Raw genomic sequence first — 27100 nt, 5'->3', positions numbered from 1 at the left:
TTTTTAATGAAATACTAGGCTCAGTTCAAGTTTTTCAATAAATGTCATTTTATTTAGAGTGAGCAGTAATGTTTGGCCTGTTGAGCACATTATCCACATTTCTATGACCACACACCCAGCCTCATAGAGGACAGACGCCTCCACACTACAGTGCAGACCTGTGAGCGCTGAGCATGCGCAGTGCACTCCCTGTCTGACGCTCCGCTTGATGACGTGTCGCACAACCCGGAAATCCGTGTTAGATTTGCGTTCCAGGTGCGTTCCACGTCTTCCCCACAAGCTAGCATCAGTTTGCCGCATAGAAAGACCATGGCTGAGGTGGAGATGAATGGCGGCTCCGCCTCACTGGCCGCGGCCTCTCAGAGCTCCAACCCCTTGTCTAGGAAACTCAACAAAATCCTGGAGACCCGACTGGATAATGACAAGGTGAGAGGAGGTGAACTGCAGTGTTTACATGTGACAGCTGGAGCCCCCATATCTGCTGTGTGTGAGCAGTACCTGCTGGGACTTGTCGTTCCCCAGGTGTAGTGGGACCTCTGATACCTGTGGGCAGAGGCCTTCAGCAAAGAAAAAACGAGCTATGCCCCCCTCCCTGTCCTCTATGGCCGCTCCCCGTCCCGTGTGCCCGCTCCCCGTCCCGTGTGCCCGCTCCCCGTCCCGTGTGCCCGCTCCCCGTCCCGTGTGCCCGCTCCCCCCTGTTCTCAGTGCCCGCCGTCCTCTGTGCCCGCTTCCCCCATCCTCCGTGCCCGCTTGCCATCCTCCGTGCCCGCTCCCCCCCCATCCTCCGTGCCCGCTTGCCGTCTTCCGTGCCCGCCGTGTCCGCTCCCCCCATCCCCCCTGTCCTCCGCTCTCCCCTGTCATTTGTGCCCGCTCCCCATCTTCCTTTCCACAGAGTCTTTTGTTCCTCCTCCTCATCCTCCGTGCGCAACTTCCTGTCCTCCGTGCACCCCTCCCCATCCATCATGCCCACTCCTGTCAACCATGTCTTCAGACCTAAACCTTATTGAGCATCTGTGGGGCCTCCTCAAACAGAAGGTGGAAGAGCACAAGGTCCCTAACATCCACCAAATTCATGACGTCACAAAATATTGGCACAATTTGGCCACGTTCACTTAGGGGTGTACTCACTTTTGCCAGCAGTTTATACAATAATGGCTACGTGTTAAGTTATATAGAGGGCACCTCAAATTTACCTTGTTGGCTATATGCACTCATTGAGTATTTGGTTGCAGATATTTCCGTACCAAATGCGCATCTCTTGGTGAAAAAAAAGCGTGCGTTTTTTTAATCGTTTTTCCATGCTTTCTGGGGTTGAGAAACGCAGTAAATATATTGAAGGGATTGACGTACGGCAGACTTATTTCAGCACCAAATCTGCAAAGGAAAAAAAAGCAACATGTGCACGAAACGTCAGGATTCTCTTTGACTTTAATGACAAAACTGCTCTAAAAAAAGCATCTAAAAACGCTATAAAAACGCAGTGTTTGCATGGCCTTATACAAGCTGCACACGGACTACTGTACATTGTATCACAGTGTCATACCTTCAGTGTTGTCCCATGGAAAATATAATAAAATATTTACGCAAATGTGAAGGGTGTACTCACTTTTGTGATATATTGTGTGTAAACTCTTGTCAATGTGCGAATCCCTGGAATCAATGGGGCTTTAAATAAATAATTGTAATATGCTGCAGAAATAATAGTAAATCTGGTGCACGTTGTCTAAAGGGGGCTTTACACGGTAGCGATATCGCTAGCAATTTGTAGCGATAGCGAGCATGTAAGTACCCACCCCCGTCGCGCATGCGATTGTTTGTGATCGCTGCCGTAGCGAACATTATCGCTACGGCAGCGTCACACATACTTACCTGGTCGGCGTCGTCGCTGTGACTGCTGAACAATCCCTCCTTCAAGGGGGAGGGACGTTCGGAATCACAGCGACATCACCGCAACGTCACTAAGCGGCCGGCCAATCAAAGTGGAGGGGCGGAGATGAGCAGGACGTAACATCCCGCCCACCTCCTTCCTTCCTCATTGCGGCCGGCGGCAGGTAAGGAGACGTTCCTCGCTCATGCGGTGTCACACATAGCGATGTGTGCTGCCGCATGAGCGATGAACCACCTGGATAAACAACCATTACCGATTTTTGAGTTTGGGACGACCTCTCCATGGTGAACGATTTTCACCATTTTTGAGGTCGTTTAAGGTCGCTGGTAAGTGTCACACGCTGCGATATCGTTAATGATGCTGGATGTGCGTCACTAACAATGTGACCCCGACGACAAAACATTAACGATATCGTAGCGTGTAAAGCCCCCTTTAGGCTCAGATGAGTGTATTTTACGTCCGTATGGAGAATGGCTGCTGTGCTTCCTCACATGGACCCAATACGATGTAGTGTTAACAGTAGTGTTATAATGTAGTTAATAACAGTAGTGTTATTGGGAATGAGAGTCATAGAAACCTTATTGACTCGTTGCAGAAATAATTTTGCTTCAAAATCAGTTTGGCAAAAGGTGAAATATACAATTTGTGTGTATTGGTTATGGCAGATCTCACCTTACTCAGATGAATGGAAACAATTGTTAATCTGACTTCGGCCTCGCTCACATTAGCGTTTAAAACGGACGAGTGCAAAGTGGAAAAAAACTCTCAATGCACTCGCAACAATGGTAATTCTAATCAATCGGGCAGAGCAGATCTGCAATTTTTTTATTTTTCTCATGCTGGTTCGGCAGGAGCCGGTAATCACAGCATCCTGCGCCTGGCAGTGTATATTAGCTCACTCGCACCTATACAAGTCTATGGGTATGAGTGAAACATCGGATTGCACTCCGGATGACATCAGTACGGTCCGATATACGCAAAGATAGGCAATGGAGGAGATGGAGGAATTAATCTCTTCTCATTTGTGCTGAAAATCTCACGTGAGGGAATCTGAGCACAGAGTGACACTTGGCGCACGCTCGCTGCAGAGTCTGAGCCGAGTGTCGTTAGCATCTCGCATCTGATGCTAAGCGCTAGTGTGACCCCGGCCTTGGGGCCCTTTCATATTGCACTCTGACCTCCGTTCAGTGCTCCCATCGGGGCTTCTGTCTGAACCCCCTCCGCAAAACTGCTTTCAGACGCATACACCGACAGGGTCATTGACTATAATGAAGCAGATGGAGTCACCATGTGCTCTGTCGTGCACCATTTTCAGGCGTATGCGCTTACTGGAGGTGGACACCCAGATGCGCCAGAGCACACGGTGACTCCATCTGCTTTATTATAGTCAATGGCCCTGTTGGCGCATTTGCCCAAAAACAATATTTCAGGGGATTTTGGATGGATGGATGGATGGAAGCCACAACGGGACAACTGGAGTGGAGATCACAACGCAGTGTGAACGAGGCCTTGCAGTAAAATCCATGGTAAAAACATGCGACAGGCACGTAACAGAATGATCAGACTGAGAATCTACAGAAATCTTCCCTGAAAATATTTCTTGAAGGGAATCTGGCAGCAACATTTTCACTCCATTCCCAAACTATTTCCATACACAAGCAAAATAATTTTTATAGTGTTTTTGACTGACATTTAAATCAATGGGTGAAAAAAGATTATTTTCTGCCAGTTACAAATAAGCAACGTGTGCACAACACTTCTGGATTCTCATTCACTTCACTGGCATTAGGATTCCCTTCAGGTTTTGTGACAAATCTGCACTCAAAAAAAGCTAAGAAAATGCAATGTGTGTACACAGCCTATAACTGTATACACATGCAGAAGCTCACATTGCAAATAATATCCCTTGTTAAAAGGGTGGTTCATTACTCTGCAATAGTGGCCACATCCCTATAAAACTGATAGGGAAGGCTTTTTCTAAATACCTTGTTCAGACAATTCTGCCTGTGAGTGGCGCTATTGTGGTCCGTTCATCCCCATGAAGTAACCCCCAGGCTTCGTGACATCTGAGATCCGGGGATATCAGGTCAACTTCCAGTTGACCCAATATCACCGAGGCGGCCCCAGTCTCATTGAGTGACTGGGCTGTGCGCAGCGTTTCATCGCTCATCACAGCACAGCATGTTGTGCGCTCCCTCCTTCGTTGCAGAGCGCCGCAAGCAGGAGCAACGCTGGGCGTTGACGAGCGGTGAAAAATCTTCCCATCTGGAAGTTGACATGACATCACCGGACCTCAGAGGTCACGGAGCCCGTGGGTCACTTCATGGGAATGAGCGGACTGAAATAGTGCCGCTCACAGGCAGAATTGGCTGAACAAGGTATTTGAAAAAAAGCCTCCCCTATCAGTTTTAGGCCTCTTTCACACATCCGTGTCTCCGGTACGTGTATGGTCAGTTTTCTTACGTACCGGAGACATGTGCACACGTAGACCCATTAAAATGAATGGGCCTGCGTTCTCGTGCGTATTCTGCCATGGACCGTGTGCCCCACGCGTAGACATGTCCACGTTTTCTCCGGCATCACGGGTGTCACACGGAACGCAAACTGGTCACACGTAACACAAACGGACCACATGGATGTGTTCCATGTGACACGCGCCGGAGAAAACACATGTATCTGCCAGAAAAAAAACCCAAAACTTTACTCACCTTCTCCAGCCCTCCTGTCTCTGCCGCTGCTGTCACTTGCTGCCGACCTTTGCTCATTTTGCTCATTGCATATTCACTTCACTGCGGCCGGAAGCAGCAGCAGCGGGGAGTCGGCAGGACCGAAGATCAGCTCCACAGAGAGCAACGCCAGGGACAGGTGAGTAGAAAGTTCTCGCCCTCTGTGTGTTATCACGGATAGCACACGGAGAACACACATGTGCCATAAACACGGCTCACCGAGGGCAATACGCACCTTTGACACGTCCATGAAAAACATGCGTGATTTTCACGGACGTGTAAAAGAGGCCTTATAGGGATGTGGTCACTATTGCAGAGTAGTGAACCACCTCTTTAAATAAACCGTGCACCACATGGTATATTTTCTTTAGTGCGATGCCCCTTTTATGAGTAGACTGCTATTTACAGTATTATACATTTCTACAAATGTCAAAATAATAACCATGGAAGATCAAGCCTGTGTATAGTTAGCATCTTTTGATGTAGAAGGGTTCATCCCCCTCAGACAAGTGCATCAGATAAATTGCTGCTTAAAGTGAACCTGTTATGTCAAAAAGGCTATTATGGAGTTAAGCTGAAGGTTAATGGCATTCTAAAATTGCCCATCCACTGCATTGAAGACCCGGCTACTGGGAGGAAATTAACTTTATTCTTCCCAGTAGCCTCCGGCTTTCAGTTGGCGGCACAGCTACAGTCATTGCTCAGTACATAGTGAGCGACAGCTGTAGCCACTGGCACTGACAGCCGGCTTTGTATTGCATCAGTGATGATCCGGCTGTCAGTCAGTGCTGGTGTGTGGTTACAGCCGTTGCTCACTATGCACAGAGCAATGACTAAAGCTGCGCCCCTGACTGAAAGCCCAAAACTGATGTAGGAATAAAGTGTATTTCGTCCCGGTAGCTGGGCTTTCAGTCCAGTTTTTGAACACAACCTGCAGATTAACCCAATGACTGCAGGTTAGTAGCATTCTTTGACATGACAGTATCCTTTGTGCAGTCAATAATGCTGACCATACAACGTTGGGCTACCATTCGTTTATCCCAATATCAATCACTCCCATCCTCATCATAAGCAGACCCAACATGGCTGAACCTTAATATATGTAGTGGAGGCGGCAACAAGATGTTGGCAGAATGTCCTAAGGGAAATATCTCCCTGCAAACGCTTCTTGAATCCCCTTATATCTGCTGTCGGGGAAGGACTCAACAAACCCAGTGATGCTGGGGATTAGACCCCTGCCCATCTAGAATTGATGGCCCATCCGAATGATGGAGTGATGGAAGGATGAAAAGTTATAAAATCCCCTTTTAAGTTTTTTAATACACTTTTCATATGACTCTTCTTTTTAGGAAATGCTGGAAGCCCTGAAAGCTCTCTCGTCTTTCTTTAATGAAAACAGTTTGCGAAGCCGAAGAAACTTGCGAGGTGATATAGAGCGGAGGAGCTTGTCCATAAATGAAGAATTCGTGGCTATATTTAAGAATGTTAAAGAGGTTGGTGGTGTCATTTATGTAATATGTGTGTGTGTGTGTGTATATGTGTGTGTGTGTGTATATATATATATATATATATATATATATATATATATATATATATATGTATGTATGTATATAAAAAAAAAAAAAAGTTAAGTGTTTTATCGTTTACAGCAGGATAGTGGTCCATATCTTTTCCATAAGGTGTATATATATATATATATATATATATATATATATATATATATATATATATATATATATATATATATATATATATATATATATATATATATATATATATATATATATATATATATATATATATATATATAAAGGTGTGCAGCTACTGATAAAGTAAGTGTGATGATCTAGAAATGGGGGGGCCACGTTCTACCTAGATGTGAGAAGGATCTTCAAATGTCACATGTAGAGTAGAGCGAGTACCTAACTATTTGTACTCACTATCCTCATAACAAATACTGTCTAATACGCATGTATTCGTTCCGAAAAGTACGGCATTCGGTTTATTCATTACATTGCGAGTTTTTCCCCATTGACTTGCATTGCACACGCTATTCGGAACGAATACACGAGTATTAGACAGTGTTTGTTATGAGGATAGCAAGTACAAATCGTTAGGTACTCGCTCAACTCTAGTCACATGGTATCTGCAATCTATTCCAGACAAAATGACTCACCAGAAGTCAAATAGCGCTCCTTCCCTTCCAAGCCCTGCTGTGCGCCCAAACAGTAGTTATCCCCCACATTTGGGTATCTGCATACTAGCAGAAATTGCATAACAAATTGTACTGTCCATTTTCTCCTGTTGCCCCTGAAAAAAGGAAAATGTGGAGCTAAAGCAATATTTTTGTGAGAAAAATAACATTTTAATTTTTTCCTTTCACGTTGCTTTACTTACTGTGAATCAAAAGGCATAGGATAATCTGGTCCTCAGGGATTAATATTTATTAGGGCTCACCTGTTAGGACCATATAAGTGTTAAGCTAAACAGCTTTGAAATATGGCAGGTTTTATCATAGTCTGACAGAGTCTGCACTATTATAGTCGTGTGCTCTGTTGTGCACAATTTTCGGGAGTATGCGCTTATTGGAGGCAGACACTCAGACGTAGTAGATTGCTTCTGGGTGTCCGCCGCCATCAAGTTTATACCCCGCAAATGGTGCACGACTCCACTATTATATCAGTGGCCCCGTTGTACGTCCGAATCCCCTTTTGCGGGAAGTTTGGGTGGAAGACCCGATGGAACCACTGAAGAGGGAGAGGATTGCATTGTGAAAGCGACCTTACATTGGTTTCTATGGAAAATGGATCCATTAATGGATTGCTACTTATCTTCCCTTTTTCTTGCATTTGTAAAGGATCCACTTTTTGGTTACGGGATCAGTTTCAAATGGAAGATAAATATCAATCCGCCATTTTACATAAACTCCAATGTAAAAAAAACCAAACACCAAAACTTCTTCGCCAGGAGAATGTAAGATTGTGTTTTTTAACTAATGATCAATCATTTTTTTTTTCTTAAAGGAGCTTGAAAGTATAAATGAAGATGTTCAGGCGATGAGCAACTGCTGCGAGGACATGACCAGCCGTCTAAAGGTATCTCCCCCGTGTGTGACTGTAGCAGGCCTCTATGGTCTCTATGTACATGCCTTTCAATTTTCACAAAGACTTAAAATCAATGTATCACATTTTTTCAATTAATTTTATAAACATTTATTTTTAACACAAAATATAATTTACTATATATTTTTTTTATTAATTATTTTCTTCAGCCGCAGGCGGCTGCCAATTTTATTTGCTGGTGCGGAAGGGTCCGAGTACAAGACTTTAACATCGCAAATACGGCATCCCGCGGCCATGACAAAGTGCGGTTGAATTCTTCCTCTAGTGTCTCCTGTTTTGCTGATGCGAGGTCTCCTGCTGCTCCTCTGTGTGATTCACTTTTCCTTGTGATCACCACAGTATCTTCCCCTCCTGAAGCCTTAAAGGGATTGTCCACTACTTTTACATTGATGGCCTATCCTTAGGATAGGTCATCAATAGCTGATCGGCTGAGGTATGACACCTGGCACCACCGCCGATCAGCTGTTCCTGGTCCCGGAGGCGGCAGCAGCCTGTGGCTGGAAATGCTCAGTTCTGTAGCTGCCCCGTTAACTGATAGCGGCCATGGCCTGGTACTGCACATTCACCTCCCATGCAAATCAATAGATGACGGATGTGCAGTACCCAGTCATGGCCACTATCAGAAGACGAAGCAGCTCCGCAACTGAGCATTTCCAGCCACAGGCTGCTGCCGCTGCTGGGACCGAGAGCAACTCACTGGTGGGGATGTCGGGTGTCAGATCCTGGCCAATTAGACATTGGTGACCTATCCTAAAGGTTACTTTGCACACTACGACATTGCAAGCCAATGGTAGTGATGCCGAGCGCGATAGTCCCCGCCCCCGTCGCAGCTGCGATATCTTGCCGTAGCGAAAATTATCGCTACGGCAGCTTCACATGCACTCGCCTGCCGTGCGACGTCGCTCTGGCCGGCGAACCTCCTCCTTCCTAAGGGGGCGGGTCGTGCGGCGTCACACGGCAGGCGGCCAATAGAAGCGGAGGGGCGGAGATGAGCGGGACGTAAACATCCCGCCCACCTCCTTCCTTCCTCATTGCAGCCGGGACGCAGGTAAGGAGATGTTCCTCGCTCCTGCAGCTTCACACACAGCGATGTGTGCTGCCGCAGGAACGAGGAACAACATCGTAACATCGGTCCTTCCGTAATTATGGAAATGACAGACGCTACACCGATGATACGATTACGACGCTTTTGCGCTCGTTAATCGTAGTAAAAACGTTTCACATACTGCGATGTCGACAGCGACGCCGGATGTGCGTCACTTTCGATTTGACCCCACCGACATCGCACCTGCGATGTCGTAGTGTGCAAAGTACCCCTTAGGATAGGCCATGAATGTAAAAGTAGTGCACAATCTCTTTAATGGGAATCTGTCAGCAGGTTTTTTCTACCTCACCTGAGAGCAGCATAATGTAGAGGCAGAGATCCTGATTCCAGTGATGTCACTTACTGAGCTGTTTCCTGTCATTTTGATAAAATAAGTATTCTCTGCTGCAGGTCTAGCATTATTTGAATGTAAAGCAGGATTGTAATGAGCTCATGCAGCTGCTGGACTACCTGGCTGCAAGCCAAGTGGTCCGCTAATGCTAATCTCCTGCTAGTTACACAGTGGTTTTATAAAAGCTACACTATGCAGCCCAGTAAGTAACACATCTCTGGAATCAGGGTCTCTTTTCCTTCATCATGCTGCTCTCCGATTAGGTGGCAAAAACCTAGTGACAGAGTCTCTTTATATTCCCCTCTCCCTGGCCACCTTTCTTCCTCACCTGCCATTTGAGCGCATTTTCTTCGGCGCTCTATTGGGAGACCCAGACGATTGGGTGTATAGCACTGCCTCCGGAGGCCACACAAAGCAATTACACTAAAAAGTGTAAGGCCCCTCCCCTTCTGGCTATACACCCCCAGTGGGATCACTGGCTCACCAGTTTTCTGCTTTGTGCGAAGGAGGTCAGACATCCACGCATAGCTCCACTGTTTGTAGTCAGCAGTAGCTGCTGGCTCTATCGGATGGAAGAAAAGAGGGCCCATATAGGGCCCCCAGCATGCTCCCTTCTCACCCGCGGTTGGTGCTTGTAAGGTTGAGGTACCTATTGCTGGTACGGAGGCTGGAGCCCACATGCTGTTTTCCTTCCACATCCCCTTAGGGCTCTGTGGAAGTGGGATCTTGCCGGCCCCCAAGCCCTGGGGCCGGGCTCCATCCACAGACCCATAGAACCTGCTGGATTGGGAGCGGGAGTGCCGTTCAGGGACAAGGCCCTGCAACTTTCAGGTACTCTGTGTCCCCGGCAGGCACGGACACTCTCAGGGCCTGCTGAGCGTTGTAGTGCGCCGGGGACAGTGGCGATGTACGCTGGGGGTTAGGTCACTGCAGCTTTGCTGGGTGACGTTGTGTATTGGGAACTACTGCGCCGACCGCTCCTGGAGCGGCGGCGCAGCTGCGACTTATGGTGCGCCGGGGGCTTTGTGCCGACCGCGCTTTTACGGCGGCGGCGCTTCTAACTTTAGCCCCCGGCTTCTGCGGCCTAGCGCCGCTTCGTTCCCGCCCCCACCCTGTCAATCAGGGTAGGGGAGAGACGCTGCTCAATCACAGCGCCGAGGGCTGGAGCTTTATTTACATGCTCCAGCCCTCTCACTAGGCACAAGGGGAAGCAGACTTCCCGCTCTTCGTCGGTGTACGCCCAGGGCCCGCCCCCCCTCTCCACAAGGACGCCGGCAGCCATTACACATGCGATCTGGCTGGGGAGAGCCAGCAGGCTCTGGGAGACCCAGACTAGAGGGATTTCTGGCGACCACACACCGCTCCTAAGCGGGCGGTAAGCTGCACAGTAGTGCTGGCCCCTCTAGTGCCTCAGTGACATATTAGTGTACTTTTTTCTTGGTACCATATATATATATATAGTTGCACTGTAGGTCGCTTCTTGGCTGGACACCCTGTACTGCTCTGAGGAGGCAGCAACATGTCATCCGCAAAACGCAAGGCTGCCAAGGCACGGGCTGTGTGCACTGTTTGTACTGCATGTGGGGCTGATCTACCGGCAGGCTCCAATGATTCACATTGTGTGCAATGTTCAGTCCCAGTGGCACTTCGTCAGCCAGAGCCTATTGTGGTGGTAGCCCAGGCAGCGACGCCTGTGAACCCTGCCCCGGTGACGGGGACAGACTTTGCAGTGTTTGCTGATAAGATGTCTGAGGCCATGACAAAAATCCTGGAGACCTTGCAGGCCAGGCCAGTTCCTCAGACCATGGACACTGCTGTGGCTATGCTCTCTGGTCCCCCTCAGTTGGAACTAATCCGTACTTCAAGGGGGTCTCAGGCATCACAAGCTGAAGTCTCTGACTCAGATGACAGTCCCAGGCAGCCTAAGCGAGCTCGCTGGGAAAGACCCTCCACGTCATCACACTGCTCAGGGTCTCAGCGAGAAGAATCTCTCTGTGATGAGACTGAGGACGGGGATCAGGATTCTAATCCTGAGGCCCCTCTCAATCTGGATGCCCCTGATGGTGACGCCATGGTTAATGACCTTATATCGGCCATTAATAGACTGTTGGATATTTCTCCCCCAGCCCCTTCTGCAGAGGAGGCAGCTGCACAGCAGGAGAAGTTCCATTTCCTGTATCCCAAGCGTAAATTAAGTGCTTTTTTGGACCACTCTGACTTCAGAGAATCAATCCAGAAGCACGACGCTCATCCAGACAAGCGTTTCTCTAAACGTTCTAAGGATACCCGTTATCCTTTTCCCTCTGAAGTAGCCAAACGCTGGACCCAGTGCCCAAAGGTGGATCCACCAATTTCCAAGCTTGCGGCTAGATCCATAGTCGCAGTAGAGGATGGCGCTTCACTTAAAGATGCCAACGACAGACAGATGGACCTTTGGTTGAAATCTGTCTATGAAGCTATCGGCGCGTCGTTTGCTCCAGCATTCGCGGCCGTGTGGGCACTCCAAGCTATTTCAGCTGGTCTGGCACAGGTGGATGCTATTATGCATCCAGCAGTACCGCAGGTGGCGTCCCTAACTTCGCAAATGTCTGCGTTTGCGACCTATGCTATCAATGCTGTCCTAGAATCTACGAGCCGTACCTCTATGGCGGCCGCCAATTCTGTGGTTTTGCGCAGAGCCTTATGGTTAAAGGACTGGAAAGCAGATGCTGGTTCCAAAAAATGTTTAACCAGCTTGCCATTATCTAGAGACAGACTGTTTGGTGAGCCATTGGCTGAAATCATAAAACAGTCCAAGGGCAAGGACTCTTCCTTGCCACAGCCCAGAGCAAGTAAACCTCAACAGAAAAAGTGGCAGTCGAGGTTTCGGCCCTTTCGAGGCTCGGGCAAGCCCCAATTCTCCTCGTCCAAAGGGACTCAGAAAGGACAAGGGAGCTCAGATTCCTGGCGGGCTCACTCACGCCCCAGGAAAGCAAATGGAGGAACCGCTTCCAAGGCGGCTACCTCATGACTTTCGGCCTCCGCCCTCCGCATCCTCGGTCGGTGGCAGGCTCTCCCGCTTTTGCGACATTTGGCTGTCACAGGTCAAAGACCGGTGGGTAACAGACATTTTGTCTCGCGGGTACAGAATCGAGTTCAGTTCTCGGCCTCCACTTCGGTTCTTCAGAACCTCCCCACACCCCAACCGAGCAGATGCCCTGCTGCAGGCGGTGGACTCTCTAAGAGCAGAAGGAGTCGTGATCCCTGTCCCCCCTCTGGAAAGGGGGCGAGGATTTTACTCCAATCTCTTTGTGGTTCCAAAAAAGGACGGTTCCTTCCGTCCTGTTCTGGAGCCTTCGAGCCTCTGAAGGAGGTTTCACTTTCTAGACTTTCACAGAAAGTGGCTTTTCTGGTAGCGATCACATCTCTTCGGAGAGTGTCTGAGCTAGCAGCGTTGTCTTCCAAGGCTCCCTTCCTGGTCTTCCACCAGGACAAGGTAGTGCTGCGCCCCATTCAGGAGTTTCTCCCGAAGGTGGTATCCTCTTTTCATCTTAATCAGGATATTTTTTTGCCTTCGTTTTGTCCTCATGCAGTTCATCGGTATGAGAAGGATTTACATTTGTTAGATCTGGTGAGAGCACTCAGAATCTACATTTCCCGCACAGCGCCCCTGCGCCGTTCGGATGCACTCTTTGTCCTTGTCGCTGGTCAGCGCAAAGGGTCGCAGGCTTCTAAGGCCACCCTGGCTCGATGGATCAAAGAACCAATTCTTGAAGCCTACCGTTCTGCGGGGCTTCAGGTTCCATCAGGGCTGAAGGCCCATTCTACCAGAGCCGTGGGTGCGTCCTGGGCATTGCGACACCAGGCTACGGCTCAACAGGTGTGCCAGGCAGCTACCTGGTCGAGTCTGCACACTTTCACCAAACATTATCAGGTGCATACCTATGCTTCGGCGGACGCCAGCCTAGGTAGAAGAGTCCTGCAGGCGGCAGTTGCCTCCCCGTAGGGGAGGGCTGTCTTGCAGCTCTAACATGAGGTATTTCTTTACCCACCCAGGGACAGCTTTTGGACGTCCCAATCGTCTGGGTCTCCCAATAGAGCGCCGAAGAAGAAGGGAATTTTGTTACTTACCGTAAATTCCTTTTCTTCTAGCTCTTATTGGGAGACCCAGCACCCGCCCTGTTGTCCTTCGGGATTGTTGGTTTGTTTGCGGGTACACATGTTGTTCATGTTGAACGGTTTTCAGTTCTCCGATGTTACTCGGAGTGAATTGTTTAAACCAGTTATTGGCTTTCCTCCTTCTTGCTTTTGCACTAAAACTGGTGAGCCAGTGATCCCACTGGGGGTGTATAGCCAGAAGGGGAGGGGCCTTACACTTTTTAGTGTAATTGCTTTGTGTGGCCTCCGGAGGCAGTGCTATACACCCAATCGTCTGGGTCTCCCAATAAGAGCTAGAAGAAAAGGAATTTACGGTAAGTAACAAAATTCCCTTCTTTGTTGCATTGTTTTGTTTTATTTGTGCCATTTCTGTGTGTGCGTTGTGAGTGATGCACATCATGGATCGGTATCTGCTCTCAATTTTTATTGCAGGTTTTCTTTCTCGCACTGTGACATTTTTGGTCACTTTATACGCACCACCACCTTATTCCTGCGGCCGCAGTTCTCAGATCACTACTGCACACAAATGATCACAGTCTGAGCTAAAAATTGCATTAGAATTTTTTTTTTTTTTGCAAAAAAAATAAAAAAAAAATAGCTGATGGGGTTAGATATAGGGACAGCAGAATCTGTAGTAGATCTATCACTGATATACTCACATCGGCCGGTGTATTTTATTTAGATTTGAAATTAGGAGCGAACAAATCAAATAGTATTTGGATAGTCGCAAAAAAAGTTTACCATGTAAAACACACACATCCCTATAAAATTAATCTTTAATGATGATGATTAAAATCGCCCAGGTGAAAAAACCCGCAAACACAACGATAAAAAAGGGTAAACAATGGTGGGTGAGGGGTAGCTAAATATGATCAATATGAGTGGGCAGAGGACCAGAAGATGGTCACAAACGCCACAAAGGGCTATAGATGATAATGACCCTAGTAAATCTCTAGGTCTGACCCCTGCCTATCAACGGAGGGTATGACACCCTAACTAAGCTGGGCGCCCCGTTCCTCGTCGGTTAACCCTCACTCACCCTTCAATCATGAATATACACTAATAATATTTCAATTGTTGGCGCATAATTATTTGCGCATGGTAGGGTGAGTGAAGGTTAGGTGACGAGGAACGGGGGTGCCCAGCTAAATTAGGGTGTCACACCCTCCGTTGATAGGCAGGGGTCAGACATAGAGATTTACTAGGATCATTATTATCTACTAGAAGGTGGCCCGATTCTAATGCATCGGGTATTCTAGAATTTATTGTGTAGTTAATGTATGATTTTTGTTATATATATATATATATATATATATATATATATATAATATATATATATATATATATATATATATATATATATATATATATATATATATATATAATATATATAAAATATAATATATGTTGTGTGTAGTTGCCAAGTGTTGTGTAGGGCGCTGTAAATGTTCTGGGTGTTGTCTGGGTGTGAGAGCTGTGTTGCGTTGTGTGTTGCGTTGTTTGGAGAGCGCTGTGTGTTGCTGTGTGGGTGGGTGGGTGTGTGTGGGGTGCGTGTGTGTGTTTTGGGGGAGGTATGTTTTGTGCAGTGTGTGTGTGTGTGTGTGTGTGTGTTGGAGGAGTAGTCCTGGGGAGAGAGGAGTATAATAGGAGGAGGAGTAGTCCTGGGGAGAGAGGAGTATAATAGGAGGAGTAGTAGTCCTGGGGTGAGAGGAGTATAGTAGGAGGAGTAGTCCTGGGAGGAGAGGAGTATAGTAGGAGGAGTAGTCCTGGGGGGAGAGGAGTATAGTAGGAGGAGTAGTCCTGGGGGGGAGGAGTATAGTAGGAGGAGTAGTCCTGGGGGGAGAGGAGTATAATAGGAGGAGTAGTCCTGGGGGGAGAGGAGGATAATAGGTGGAGTAGTCCTGGAGAGAGGTGTCTAATAAGTGCCCAATGTGTGCGCAGGGCGTGGCCGAGCGGGCAAAGTGTGCGGGGGAGTGGCTGAGTGGGCAATGCGTGCTGGGGCGTGGCCGGGCCGAGCCTAGCGGGCAATGCGACGGTTGTTACTGTAATGACGTCAATTTGGAGCAAGACAGACAGACAAACAGAATAAGGCAATTATATATATATAGATACCCTATTGTTGCGTTTGTGACGATCTCTGGTCCTCTGCCCACTGATATTGATCATATTTAGCTACCCCTCACCCACCGTTGTTTACCCTTTTTTATAGTTGTGTTTGCATTTTTTTTTACCTGGGCAATTTTAATAATCATTATTAAAGATTAATTTTTTAGGGATTTGTGTATTTCACATGGTAAACTAGATTTGAAATTAGTGGAATTTACTGTAGTAATTGTTTTACTGCAGTTTTTTATTCTTATAATCTATATAATCTACTGTATTTTTCGGACTATAAGACGCACACTGGTTTTAGAGAAGGAAAATAGGAAAATAAAATTTTAAGCAAAAAATGTGGTCATGACACACTGTTATGGGGCGAGGATCTGCTGCTGACACTATTATGGGGGTAATGTTCCCAAATTCTCTACTAAGGTACCCCATTCTGGTAATGATCCTCCTGCCTTGTGTATATATATGTCCCTCATCCTGGTATAGCCCCATCTTGCTATATACTGCCATCCTGGTATGTGCTCCCACCCTGCTATATACGCCATCATCTTGCTATATACGCCATCATCCTGCTCATATACCCCCATCATCCTGCTCATATACCCCCATCATCCTGCTCATATACCCCCATCATCCTGCTCATATACCCCCATCATCCTGCTCATATACCCCCATCATCCTGCTCATATACCCCCATCATCCTGCTCATATACCCCCATCATCCTGCTCATATACCCCCATCATCCTGCTCATATACCCCCATCATCCTGCTCATATACCCCCATCATCCTGCTCATATACCCCCATCATCCTGCTCATATACCCCCATCATCCTGCTCATATACCCCCATCATCCTGCTCATATACCCCCATCATCCTGCTCATATACCCCCATCATCCTGCTCATATACCCCCATCATCCTGCTCATATACCCCCATCATCCTGCTCATATACCCCCATCATCCTGCTCATATACCCCCATCATCCTGCTCATATACCCCCATCATTTTGCTCATATACCCCCATCATCCTGCTCATATACCACCATCATCCTTCTATGTCCTGTATCCTGTGGCACACAAACAAAAATAAATTTACGTTTTCCTCGCTCCACGCAGCGTCGCTCCTCCTCCTGTCTGCCGGCAGCGCGGTGTTGAGCCGGCCATGATCCCTGCAGCATCGCGATGTCCTCCTGTCTTCCGGTGCGACTGTGTGGACACGTGCGCACAGCGATGACGTCATCGCTGTGAGCACCGCTAGTTCCCACACAGTGCGGCCAGCAGACAGGAGGACATCGCGGTGCTGCAGGGGAATGGTGAGTACATTGATTCACTGCACCCCGCGCTGATGATAATGTGCGGGGGGGGGGGCATTGAATACAGCCACACATGATTACTCCAGGCTGTAGTTGCCAGGGGTGATCATGTGCGCTGGCTGTTTACTATGCGCGCTTCCCCGCCCACTTGTAGCGCCGGCTTCAGCGCTGAGAGATGATGAGCGGGAGGATGGGCGAGCAAATGGAATGAGCGGGCCCACGTGGTGATGGCAGGCGCTGCTACAGCCTGCTCGTGCCCCGATGACCCGCTCCACCGCAGCACCCTCATTCCCCGCAGCCCTACATTCAGACTATAAGACGCACCCCCCACTTTCCCCCAACATTTGGGGGAAAAAAAGTGCATCTTATGGTCCGAAAAAAACGGTACTCGTTAGCATCAATTAGTAACAGTTCAGTATTTATTTTTTTTTTTTTATTAATGTCCGCTAGTATATTTTAATTTAGATATTATTTAAAGAAAAATTACTGTAATAATTATTTTACTACCGTTTTCTTTAACCTATAGATTTCTGGTTAGTTGTGAGCTTTCTGTGTTTCTTTACTGACATTAGCTTAGTATATTTTACATCTTCATATTCTCTTTTTTCTTCAGTGCTGATGCATTGCTATGTATAGGACAAGAGTTCTGATAATCACAGGTTCAAGCCCTTTAAGGGAAGTAACAATTACAGTAAAAATGGTTTTAAAAAAAACCCAAAGTGTTCAAATCACCCCCTTTTGCCCCATTAAAAATAAATCGGTTAAAAAAAAAATACACATTTAATATTGCTACGTTTATCAAAGTCCTATCTATTAAAATATAAAATTAAATTAACCAATAGGTAAACGTCATAACAGGGAAAAGAATCGAAACATCAGACGTTTTTGCATGCTGTAACATTGTAATAAAAGACGTTCAAAACATACTAGCTACCCCAAAATGGTATCTCTAAAAACGTCATTTCAGGACGCAAAATGAGCCCAAACACAGCCCCGGATCCGGAAAAGTGAGAACGTTACAGGTCTCAGAACATAGCGACACACGCAAAAAAAATATATATATGTATATTTTTTTTTTTTTTTGTGCAAATTTTCAATTTGTTTCCTTTAACACTTAAATAGTAAAAAAACAAACAAAAACAAACTATGCATGTTTGGTATCGCTGTAATTGTACTGATTTTGAGAATCATATTGCCAGATTCGTTCTACCTTTTTATAGTGAACATGATAATAAAAATACCAATTTTTTTTTTTTTTTTTTTTTTTTTTTTTTTTTTGCAATTTCAACGCATTTTGGATTTTTTTTTTTTTTATATATCATAAAGTGAATGGTGTCATTCAAAAGTACAACTTCTCCTGCAGAAAAGCAGGCCCTCATACGGTTATATGGATCGAAAAAAATAAAACATATGGCTCTTGGAAGAAGGGGAGAAAAAAACGAGAAAAAAAAAAAGGAAAATTGCCATGTCATGAAGGGGTTAAAGGGGTTGCCTCTCGATGACAAGTCTTTTTAAAAATAAAACCAGTGTGACCATCAGATGATCATCGCTAATGTGTCCTTTTTTCATTTGGGGCAATCGGCTGGAGAATGTTGTGTCTATGAGCTCAGCTGCTGCAGGAGAAATGGAGGATACAAAGCCGCTATTCAAATAAATGGACTTTTTATTTTGTGTCTTATGGATGTTCCTGGTCCCTCAGAGCAGCGCTCTGTACTGGAGCAAAGAGGAGGGAGCGATGTGTTGCAAGTTTTCATATTGCTGGAGAATATGAGACAAAGATGTAGAGGAAGGGAGCTTACCTATACAAATGCCGTCTTCAGTGAAGCTGTTCCTTTCACTGGTTGTCATTGTGTGTGAGAATTAAATAGAATGTGCAACTTTTAAAGGGAATCTGTCAGGCTCATTTTATTAGTGAAACTAGAATCATAGAATATTAGAGTTGGAATGGACCTCCTGGGTCATCTGGTCCAACCCCCTGCTCAAAGCAGGATTCACTAAATCATCCCAGACAGATGTCCGTCCAACCTCTTTTTAAAGACTTCCATTAAAATAGAACTCACCACCTCTTGTGGCAGCCGGCTCCACTCATTGATCACCCTCACTGTCAAAAAGTTTTTTCTAATATCTAATCTGTGTCTCTTCCCCATCAGTTTTATCCCGTCCTTTTGAAAATGAGAATAAAACTGATCCCTCTACAGTGTGACAGCCTTTAAGATATTTGTAGACCGCTATTAAGTCTCCTCTCAGTCTTCTCTTTTGCAAGCTAAACAATCCTAAATCCTGTAACCGTTCCTCACAGGACATGGTTTGCAGACCAGTCACCATTCTGGTCCCTCTTCTCTGAACTTGCTCCAGTTTGTTGATGTCTTTTTTTAAAATGTGGTTCCCAGAACTGTATACAATATTCCAGATGAGGTCTGAGTAAAGGAGGATAATGACTTCACGTGATCTAGACTGTATGCTTCTGTTAATACATCCTAGAATGGTGTTTGCCTTTTTTGCTGCTGCGTCACACAGTTGACTCATGTTCAGTCTGTGATCTATTAGTATACCTAAGTCTTTCTCACACATGCTGTTGGATAGCTCTATTCCTCCCATGCTGTATATGCTCTTTTCATTATTCTTACCAAGATGTATGACTTTGCATTTCTCCCTGTTATAAACCATTCTATTAGTTGCTGCCCATTGTTTCAGCTTGTTTAGATCTTGTTGAATCCTCTCTCTTTTTTCTAGTATTAGCTATTCCTCCTAGCTTTGAGTCATCAGCAAACTAATCATATGGCTGTATAGGTCGAAGTGCAGCAATAAATATGATGCCTTTTTTGTGGTAATCCGATGTGCCAGAGCTGAGAAACTGAGCTTTGAATTCATATGCAAATTAGCTTGGAATCCGCTGGGGGCGTGTCGATCCTTGTCGTGCAGTGACACGCCCCCAAGTACACTTCCTGGCAAAGTTATATGTGACTTCACAGCTTGCTTTCTCAGCACTGCCACATCGGATTACTACAGAACGGGTATCATTTTTCTTGTTGTAATAGGACCTATTTAGCTGTTCTGTAAAGGTACCGTCACACATAACGAGATCACAGTTGAGTCACGGTTTGTGTGATGCAGTAGCGATCCCATTAGCGATCTCGTTATGTGTGACACTTACCAGCCATCAGGCCCCTGCTGTGAGATCTCTAGTCGTTGCCGAATGGTCCAGGCCATTTTCTTCAAAGGCGATGTCCTGCTGGGCAGGACACATCCCTGTGTTTGACACTGTGTGACAGGGTCACAGTGACTGCTGAGATCATTATACAGGTCGCTACTGCGACCTCTATCGTTCCTGCATCTTTGGTAAGGCCTGACTGTGTGACATCTCACCAGCGACCTCCCAGCGACTTACCAGCGGTCCCTATCAGGTCGCATCGTTTTTGGGATCGCTGGTAAGTCGTTGTGTGTGACTGGGCCTTTAGTCTCAGTAGTAAAGTTGTGCAGTCTCGATCCCTTTTAAGTAGCTCACATAGCGTTTACCTAGTGATTTCCTAGATTAATGTCTAGTAGAAACTTTGGAGGGCTTTGAGCTAATTAGGAGGACGTGAATTTATCATCGTGCGGCAGAACAGGCTGATATCCATATTGTCATCACATGCTCTGAATTTATTACTTGGTAATTATTTTTGCTGTCAAGGCATCGGGCCAAGGATAGCGATCTGGTTTTGTCCTGAAAATAAAACAAAACTCTGGGATTAGGAGTGGCTCGTGGAGACGTCCAGACAACAGCTCCTTTTTGTGGTGGACTTGGCAGCCTCTGAGCGGTCATATTGTGTGTGGTGATGTGCCGGACTCATATGATGCGGTATGAGACGCCATTCACGCGCCAATGTACTATTCTATTCTTCTATAGAACACGAGCTCTCGGAATGTCACATTTGTAGACGAGCCTAGCGGGACTAGAAGGAAAACATACGGTGGCTGCTCCATGCTCCCTGTTTTGGCAAGTTCTTCAAGTGCTCTTAATTTCACAGGCAATTAATCCATAATTCTCTGGAATCTCATTTAGCATTGTGTTCCCCTGCTCTCCGTACACTGACAAGCTCGCTTAGCTCTGCTAAAGTATCCTTTATTAACAGCTAAAGGAATAAACTACCTCTTCTTTAAATCTTCGGGCGACGGGGGATGCAAGATTTTTCATTAATTTGCAGTGTTCAATGAAGGGGATCCCATCTGTTCCTGGATTTGTGAAAACAGATCAGAGATTTCCTTCCTACTGCCTCAACTTTGAATACTTTTTCAATTAAAATTGAGAAAAGCCTAAGACTGGAGGATAGCACAGATATTAAAGAGGCATAGCTGTAGATAGTAAGAAGATCTGGGGTAAGGGGCAGCCTGCCACATTCAAGGGGGTCGAATCCATAGGGCCATTACGGCCATAACTATGGGGGACCACTTATCATGAAATTTTAGACGTCCTTCCTTAACTTTATATGTAAGGATGGTTGACCTCGGGGAGATCAACATCCAACACCGTGAAGACACCATCACGTGTTTCTCAACGCAGTGACACTAGAACAAGGCCCCCTGGGAAAATATGCAAAACAAGAATGCCGCGGAGACACCATCACATGTTTCTCAACGCTGGCAGGAAACTAGCCAGGTCTTTCACCGGGAAGGAACAACCACGGGAAGGACAGTCTCCAGTTAAGGAGACCACCTATGCCAAACATGGTATCCATCCACAGACAGCTGTTTCGGGGTATTTGCCCCTCATCAGTTTGGAGTAGGAAACTGGCTAGTGGGAGCAATGCCTAGTAGAAGACTACATAGGTAAGGATGGCTGAGGGACAAATACCCCGAAACCGCTGTCCGTGGTTGTTCCTTCCCGGGCGCGCGCCCGTTATGTAATTGCGCAGGCGCGAGATTATGGGCGTCGCTGTGTCTGACCTCACCAGCGTCATCCTCGTACCCGCCCATAATCTCGCGCCTGCGCAACTACATCACTGCACTTGTCGCTATGTGGTCCACACGTAAAGCGAGGAATCTGTTACTCTCAATGAAAATGTCACCTTTTCTCAGTTGGACATGCTTTGACAGCAAGCAGAGTTCTTGATATGGGGAGGTTCTTAAGCACAAAGTTGTATTACCCAATTATGCAGTGATTAAGCTTTATTTGCCTAGAAAATCCCATAGAGAAGTGGCGTGCTTCTGGTATGTGTTACAAGGGAACTGAGTAATGTGTGACCCTGTGGTGCCGCGTGCAGGCCAGACGCTCCAGTAAGTGAGGCCATTGATGATCAGTGAGCTCCAGCTGTGCGCTGCGTCTTACAAGTCCCCGGGGAGCGTCTTTCTCTGGTAACATTGCTTATGATTGGAATTTCGGAGCAGGTGAGATTAACATCTAAGCTAATGGGCAGCAGCAGATGTAATGGAAACATATGGTGAGTGCATCTATGCGCAGGAAATCCATCTTGTGTTTTCAGCAATTTCTGGGGTGTTTGTTACAGGTATGAGATGTCACCTGGTTGTAAACCTTTTACCTTCAATGGTCGTTTTTCATCTCACTGAACGGAATTAGCGAATGACCCGGACACCGAGCGATAAAGGAGACAATATATCAAGACTGGAGTTTTGTACGGCAGAACCTATAGCCAGCTGGAGTACAATGCGCCAAATGTATTTATTCAGCACGTTCGATCTCTTCTGTGCCAGAAAATGAAATCTACGCCAGCTACATTGTGCTCCAGCTTTTTCTCGTATATTATGCACATTTTTTACGTTAGATTTACATTTTAGATTGGCTAGTTTACATTACAGTGAAACTTTGGATTAAGAGTAACGTGGTTTGAGATCGTTTTGCAAGACAAGCAAACATTTTTTAAAACTTGTAACTTGGTAAGGCTGCTTTCACACCTCCGGTTTTTCTTCTGCGGCACAATCCGGCACTTTGCAGGAAAATCGCAACCGTTTTTTTTTTGCTGCCGGTTGCGATTTTCCTGCATAGACTTTAATTAGTGCCGCATTGTGCCGCATGGCCTTGCGTTCCGTCCGGTTTTTGCCGCATGCGGCAGATTTAGCCGATGCGGCGGCCGGATGGAACGTTGCCTGGCACGTTTTTTCGTGCGGCAAAAAAAAACCGCATCGCGCCGCATTCGGCCGATGCGGCGCATTTTTCAATGCATGCCTATGGCGGCCGGATGCGGCGCGATGCGGGAATAACCGCATCCGGCCGCCGCATGCGGTTTTTGCCACTGCGCATGCTCAGTAGCATGCCGCAAGCGGCAAAAACTGGACTGGCCGCAAAGGAAAAAATTATGCAAAGGATGCGGTGTTTTCACCGCATCCGTTGCATAGCTTGCACAGCCGGATTGAGCCGCAGAGCTCAAGCCGGATGTGTGAAAGCAGCCTAAATGAGCAAGATTTCACAATCCAAGAATCACGTGCTCCCCACCCCTCTACAATACTGCACCTTGCTCCACTCCCCTCTATAGTATTGTGCCTTTTTCCCCACCCCTTTACTTTACTGTACCTCTTTCCCCACCCCTCGACAGTACTGTACCTCTCTTTCCACCCCTATGCAGTACTGTGCCTCCCTCCCCACCCCTCTACAGTACTGTACCTCTCTCCCCACCCCTCTACAGTAATGTGCCTCTCCCCACCCCTCTACAGTAATGTGCCTCCCTCCCCGCCCCTCTACAGTACTGTACTTCCCTCCCCGCCCCTCTACAGTACTGTGCCTCCCTCCCCGCCCCTCTACAGTACTGTACTTCCCTCCCCGCCCCTCTACAGTACTGTGCCTCCCTCCCCACCCCTCTACAGTACTGTGCCTCCCTCCCCGCCCCTCTACAGTACTGTACCTCCCTCCCCACCTCTCTACAGTACGGTACATCCCTCCCTCTGTGATACGTGGGGCAGGAATGGGGTGTATATACAAGGCTCTCTGGCTGTACTGTATACTGTACAGTATTCTAATATCTATCTAATTACTTTATATTAATACAGTAAATATTTTTGGGTTGTGGAACGAATCGTCTGCTTTTCAATTATTTCTTGTGGGAAAGTTTGCTTAGAGATGAGCGATATTCCCAGAACGAATTTTGCTTGTAATCCAAGATTCCGCTCTATAGTAATTTTTACAGTAGCTTCATGAACATTTTCATTGCAAACACCATCTTTTTTTTTTTTTTTTTTTTTTTTTATTTGCTCCCAGGCTGATGCGAAAGAGCAAAAAGTCACAAAATATTGCATAAATATCACTTGTAACTCATTTTGCCATTTTGGGTGCCAGTTTTCAGGCATAGCGTGGATGGTTAATTACTCCCCATCCCAGACTTTTTTTTTTTTTTTTAAATTAAATATACTGTGATGTGACCCTAGGCAGGATCTCCAGATTCCGATACCTCTCTCCAGGTGCCCGGTCGCCCGTCCATTTCATGCCTTTCTATCTGCACCATACAGTACTCGTCTGCGTTTCTGCCCATTGCTGCAGATCACTATCCTGTCCACCACCCCACATCTCTTTGCCTTTAGATATTTGATGTAAGTGAATTCTGTAAATGCTTTCTGATTTATAAGGAGGCCTCAATGTTTTTGCAGTTCTAGAGGTGATGACTGCAGAGGTCATGAGCAACTGGTTCCAGCTTCTCTTTCGTGGCAGGGATAAGTTTGCCTGCAGGGGTGGACGGCTGTCCTTGTCAGTCCCACAGACATTGAGTAGAGCCGCAGTGCCTATGTATAATAGGAATCTGGTAATGGGTCTTTGCTATGTAATCTGAGAGCAGCATAATGTAGGGGCACAGACCCAGATTCCAGCCATGTGTCATTTATTAGACCGTGTGCTGTAAATCTATGGGCTGGACACTGATATCCCTAAGAACTTTGCCTCCAGAGCTAACTTTCCCTTTAATTTAGAATTATCTCTGAAGGTAGAGTCTCATAGAGATCTATGTCCGGCCAATAGATCTTAACAGCTCATTTACAGATTAAGAAAAACTTGGATTTCTATGGAATAACACAAGGTATCATTTATTCAGCTCCCTATGACCTGCATGCCCATATAGATGGTTTAGGAGGGTTGCACTTTCTGACTGGCCGGGGAGGGTAGCAGCAGGGAGAATAGGGGGGAGGGTAGCGGATGTGGGGGAGGATAGCGGCTGGAAGAGTGGGGGGTAGCGGAGGTGGGGGAGGATAGCGGCGGGGAGAGTGGGGGGTAGCGGAGGTGGGGGAGGGTAGCTGAGGTGGGGGAGGGTAGCGGCAGGGAGAGTGGGGGGTAGTGGCAGCGGGGAGAGGGTAGCGGTGGCGGGGGAAAGGAGGGGTAGGGGAGGGTAGCGGCAGTGGAGGAGAGTATCGGCGGCCCAGCGCCGATACTCACACATGCCGAACGGGTGACGGGGAAAGTGCAGCATACGCTGTGAGTTTCACAAAGATGGCGCTGATCTCCTCCCTCTGCTGTGATCTGGACAGCCCAGGGGGACGTGTCCAGCTCACAGCAGGGAGCTCTCCATGTTAAGTATAGGGGTCAGAGTCCGTCTATCAGACCCAATGCCCGAGGCACTGCCATAGAGGAGGCGAGTAACTGTCGTTACACACAGCAAATCCAAGATGGCAGCCCCCAGTGCTTCAGTAACACTAGAATTACAGAAAAACTAAATAAACATAGGATTTGATTTTACAGAAATAAAAAAGCGCAACACTTTACCTTTAAAGGCAAAGCCATCTTCGTGGTCACGGCTCTCTTGTGACCAGAAGACATGATGGTAATGTGGACAGATTCACTCCTTTATGTCAAGCCCATCCTCTGGCTCACCAGGACTGTGTCATATAAAGCAGATGAGGTTTCCCCTGCTGTGCGGAGCCCGTGTGCTCAGCATTAGCGGCCTCGTTGTCCTGATTATCTATGACACCTCATTATGTCCTCTATAGCAGACTGATTCATTCAGATCCCGTAGTGCTGACTATTACAGATGATCCAATAATAATAATGGGGGAAATTCATTGTTTGTAGCTGAATTATGTATTATTGCACAGTAATATGGCCCCTGCTGATGTGACTGTAAATGTCGTATACCCAATATAAATGTATCAATGTTACCGGCAATCCCCTTATATCTGTATTTCCTGAGGGTCACTGTTCTCTACTGTTCTCTGTAAGCAGCCACTTCAGGTAGTGGGGGGGTCTCTGGTGGTCTTCATGTCTCACATTTGTTGGATTCCTCTGGAAACGTCCCCCTCCATATACGTGTATATTGGTTATTTCAGCACTTATTGTTCACATTTTTCACTTTTTTCTTTTTTTTTTTTTTTCAGGCAGCGAAAGAACAAACTCAGGATCTGATTGTGAAGACGACGAAACTCCAAGCAGAAAAGTAAGTGTCACTCAGGACTGCCCGTGGTCTGTGTAGTGTGCAGCACCGGTCACTAGTGCCTGCAATCATGTGTCACCTCGTACAATAGTTCCTCTATCTTGTCCACGGTAACAATACCTGTTTTGTATTGATGTGATGTGCTGGTCATGAGAATTGTAACGTAAAAGTCATAATTCTAATCTGCAGTGCACTGGGGCGTGGCCATGCACTGTGACTTTTTATTCCAAGTGCATTGACACGCCTCCAATGCTCCTGCATCCTCATTTGCATATTGCTTTCTTCTTAGAATTCTTATGACTGGCACATCCGATCTGTACAAACAATCTTATTTTGTTGGGAGACAGACGTGTGTACAGCCATAGCACTAAATCCGAAGGTATAAATATGCAGACAGCTGATTATTACCTCTGAGCTCTTTTATACTTTACAAGCTTTTGTGTGATGTCCTGTATAATGTCCTCCTTGCTGGTTATTTTTATGTGTGGTGTCTTCAGCGCTATACAGTCCTGTACACAAGAAGCTTTCTCTCATTCCTGTATGCGGGGTTCTCACCACGGCTTGTCCCTGTACATTGTGCCGCCTTCTCCGCTACTCGTCCCCCTACGCGGGGCCTTCTTTGCTGCTGCTTGTCCCCGTATGTGGGGCCCTCTTCACTGTTGCTCATCCCCGTATGTGGGGCTCTCTTCGCTGTCGCTCGTCCCTGATTGTGGGGCCTCTTTGCTGTTGTTCGTTCCCATATTTGGGGCCCGCTTCGCTGTTGATTGTCCCCGCATGTGGGGCCCTCTTCGCTGTTGCTCATCCCCATATGTGGGGCTCTCTTCGCTGTTGTTCGTTCCCATATTTGGGGCCCGCTTCGTTGTTGCTTGTCCCTGTATGTGGGCCCCTCTTCGCTGTTGCTTGTCCCCGTATGTGGGGCCCTCTTCGCTGTTTCTTGTCCCCGTATGTGGGGCCCTCTTCGCTGTTGCTTGTCCCAGTATGTGTTGCTCCTTCGCTGTCGCTTGTCCCCATATGTGGGGCCCTCG

At 46.8% G+C, this 27100-nt stretch overlaps 1 protein-coding gene across 1 annotated transcript in view; it reads left to right on the top strand.

The window, feature by feature from the left end:
* Positions 1–219: 219 nt before the first annotated feature.
* The window catches only part of COG6 (component of oligomeric golgi complex 6), a 141350-nt gene continuing 114469 nt past the window's right edge, over positions 220–27100 (top strand). The window contains exons 1-4 of the mRNA XM_075334594.1: positions 220–426; positions 5964–6107; positions 7638–7709; positions 26020–26078. Of these exons, the coding sequence (XP_075190709.1) occupies positions 310–426; positions 5964–6107; positions 7638–7709; positions 26020–26078 (392 nt within the window). The 5' untranslated portion in view covers positions 220–309. The remainder of the gene's footprint in view (positions 427–5963; positions 6108–7637; positions 7710–26019; positions 26079–27100) is intronic.

This window comes from Anomaloglossus baeobatrachus, chromosome 2 (genome assembly GCF_048569485.1).
Source record: "Anomaloglossus baeobatrachus isolate aAnoBae1 chromosome 2, aAnoBae1.hap1, whole genome shotgun sequence".
NCBI lineage: Eukaryota > Metazoa > Chordata > Amphibia > Anura > Aromobatidae > Anomaloglossus > Anomaloglossus baeobatrachus.
The sequence above is the reverse complement of the archived record's forward strand: the minus strand, read 5'-3'. Positions and strand labels throughout refer to the sequence as shown.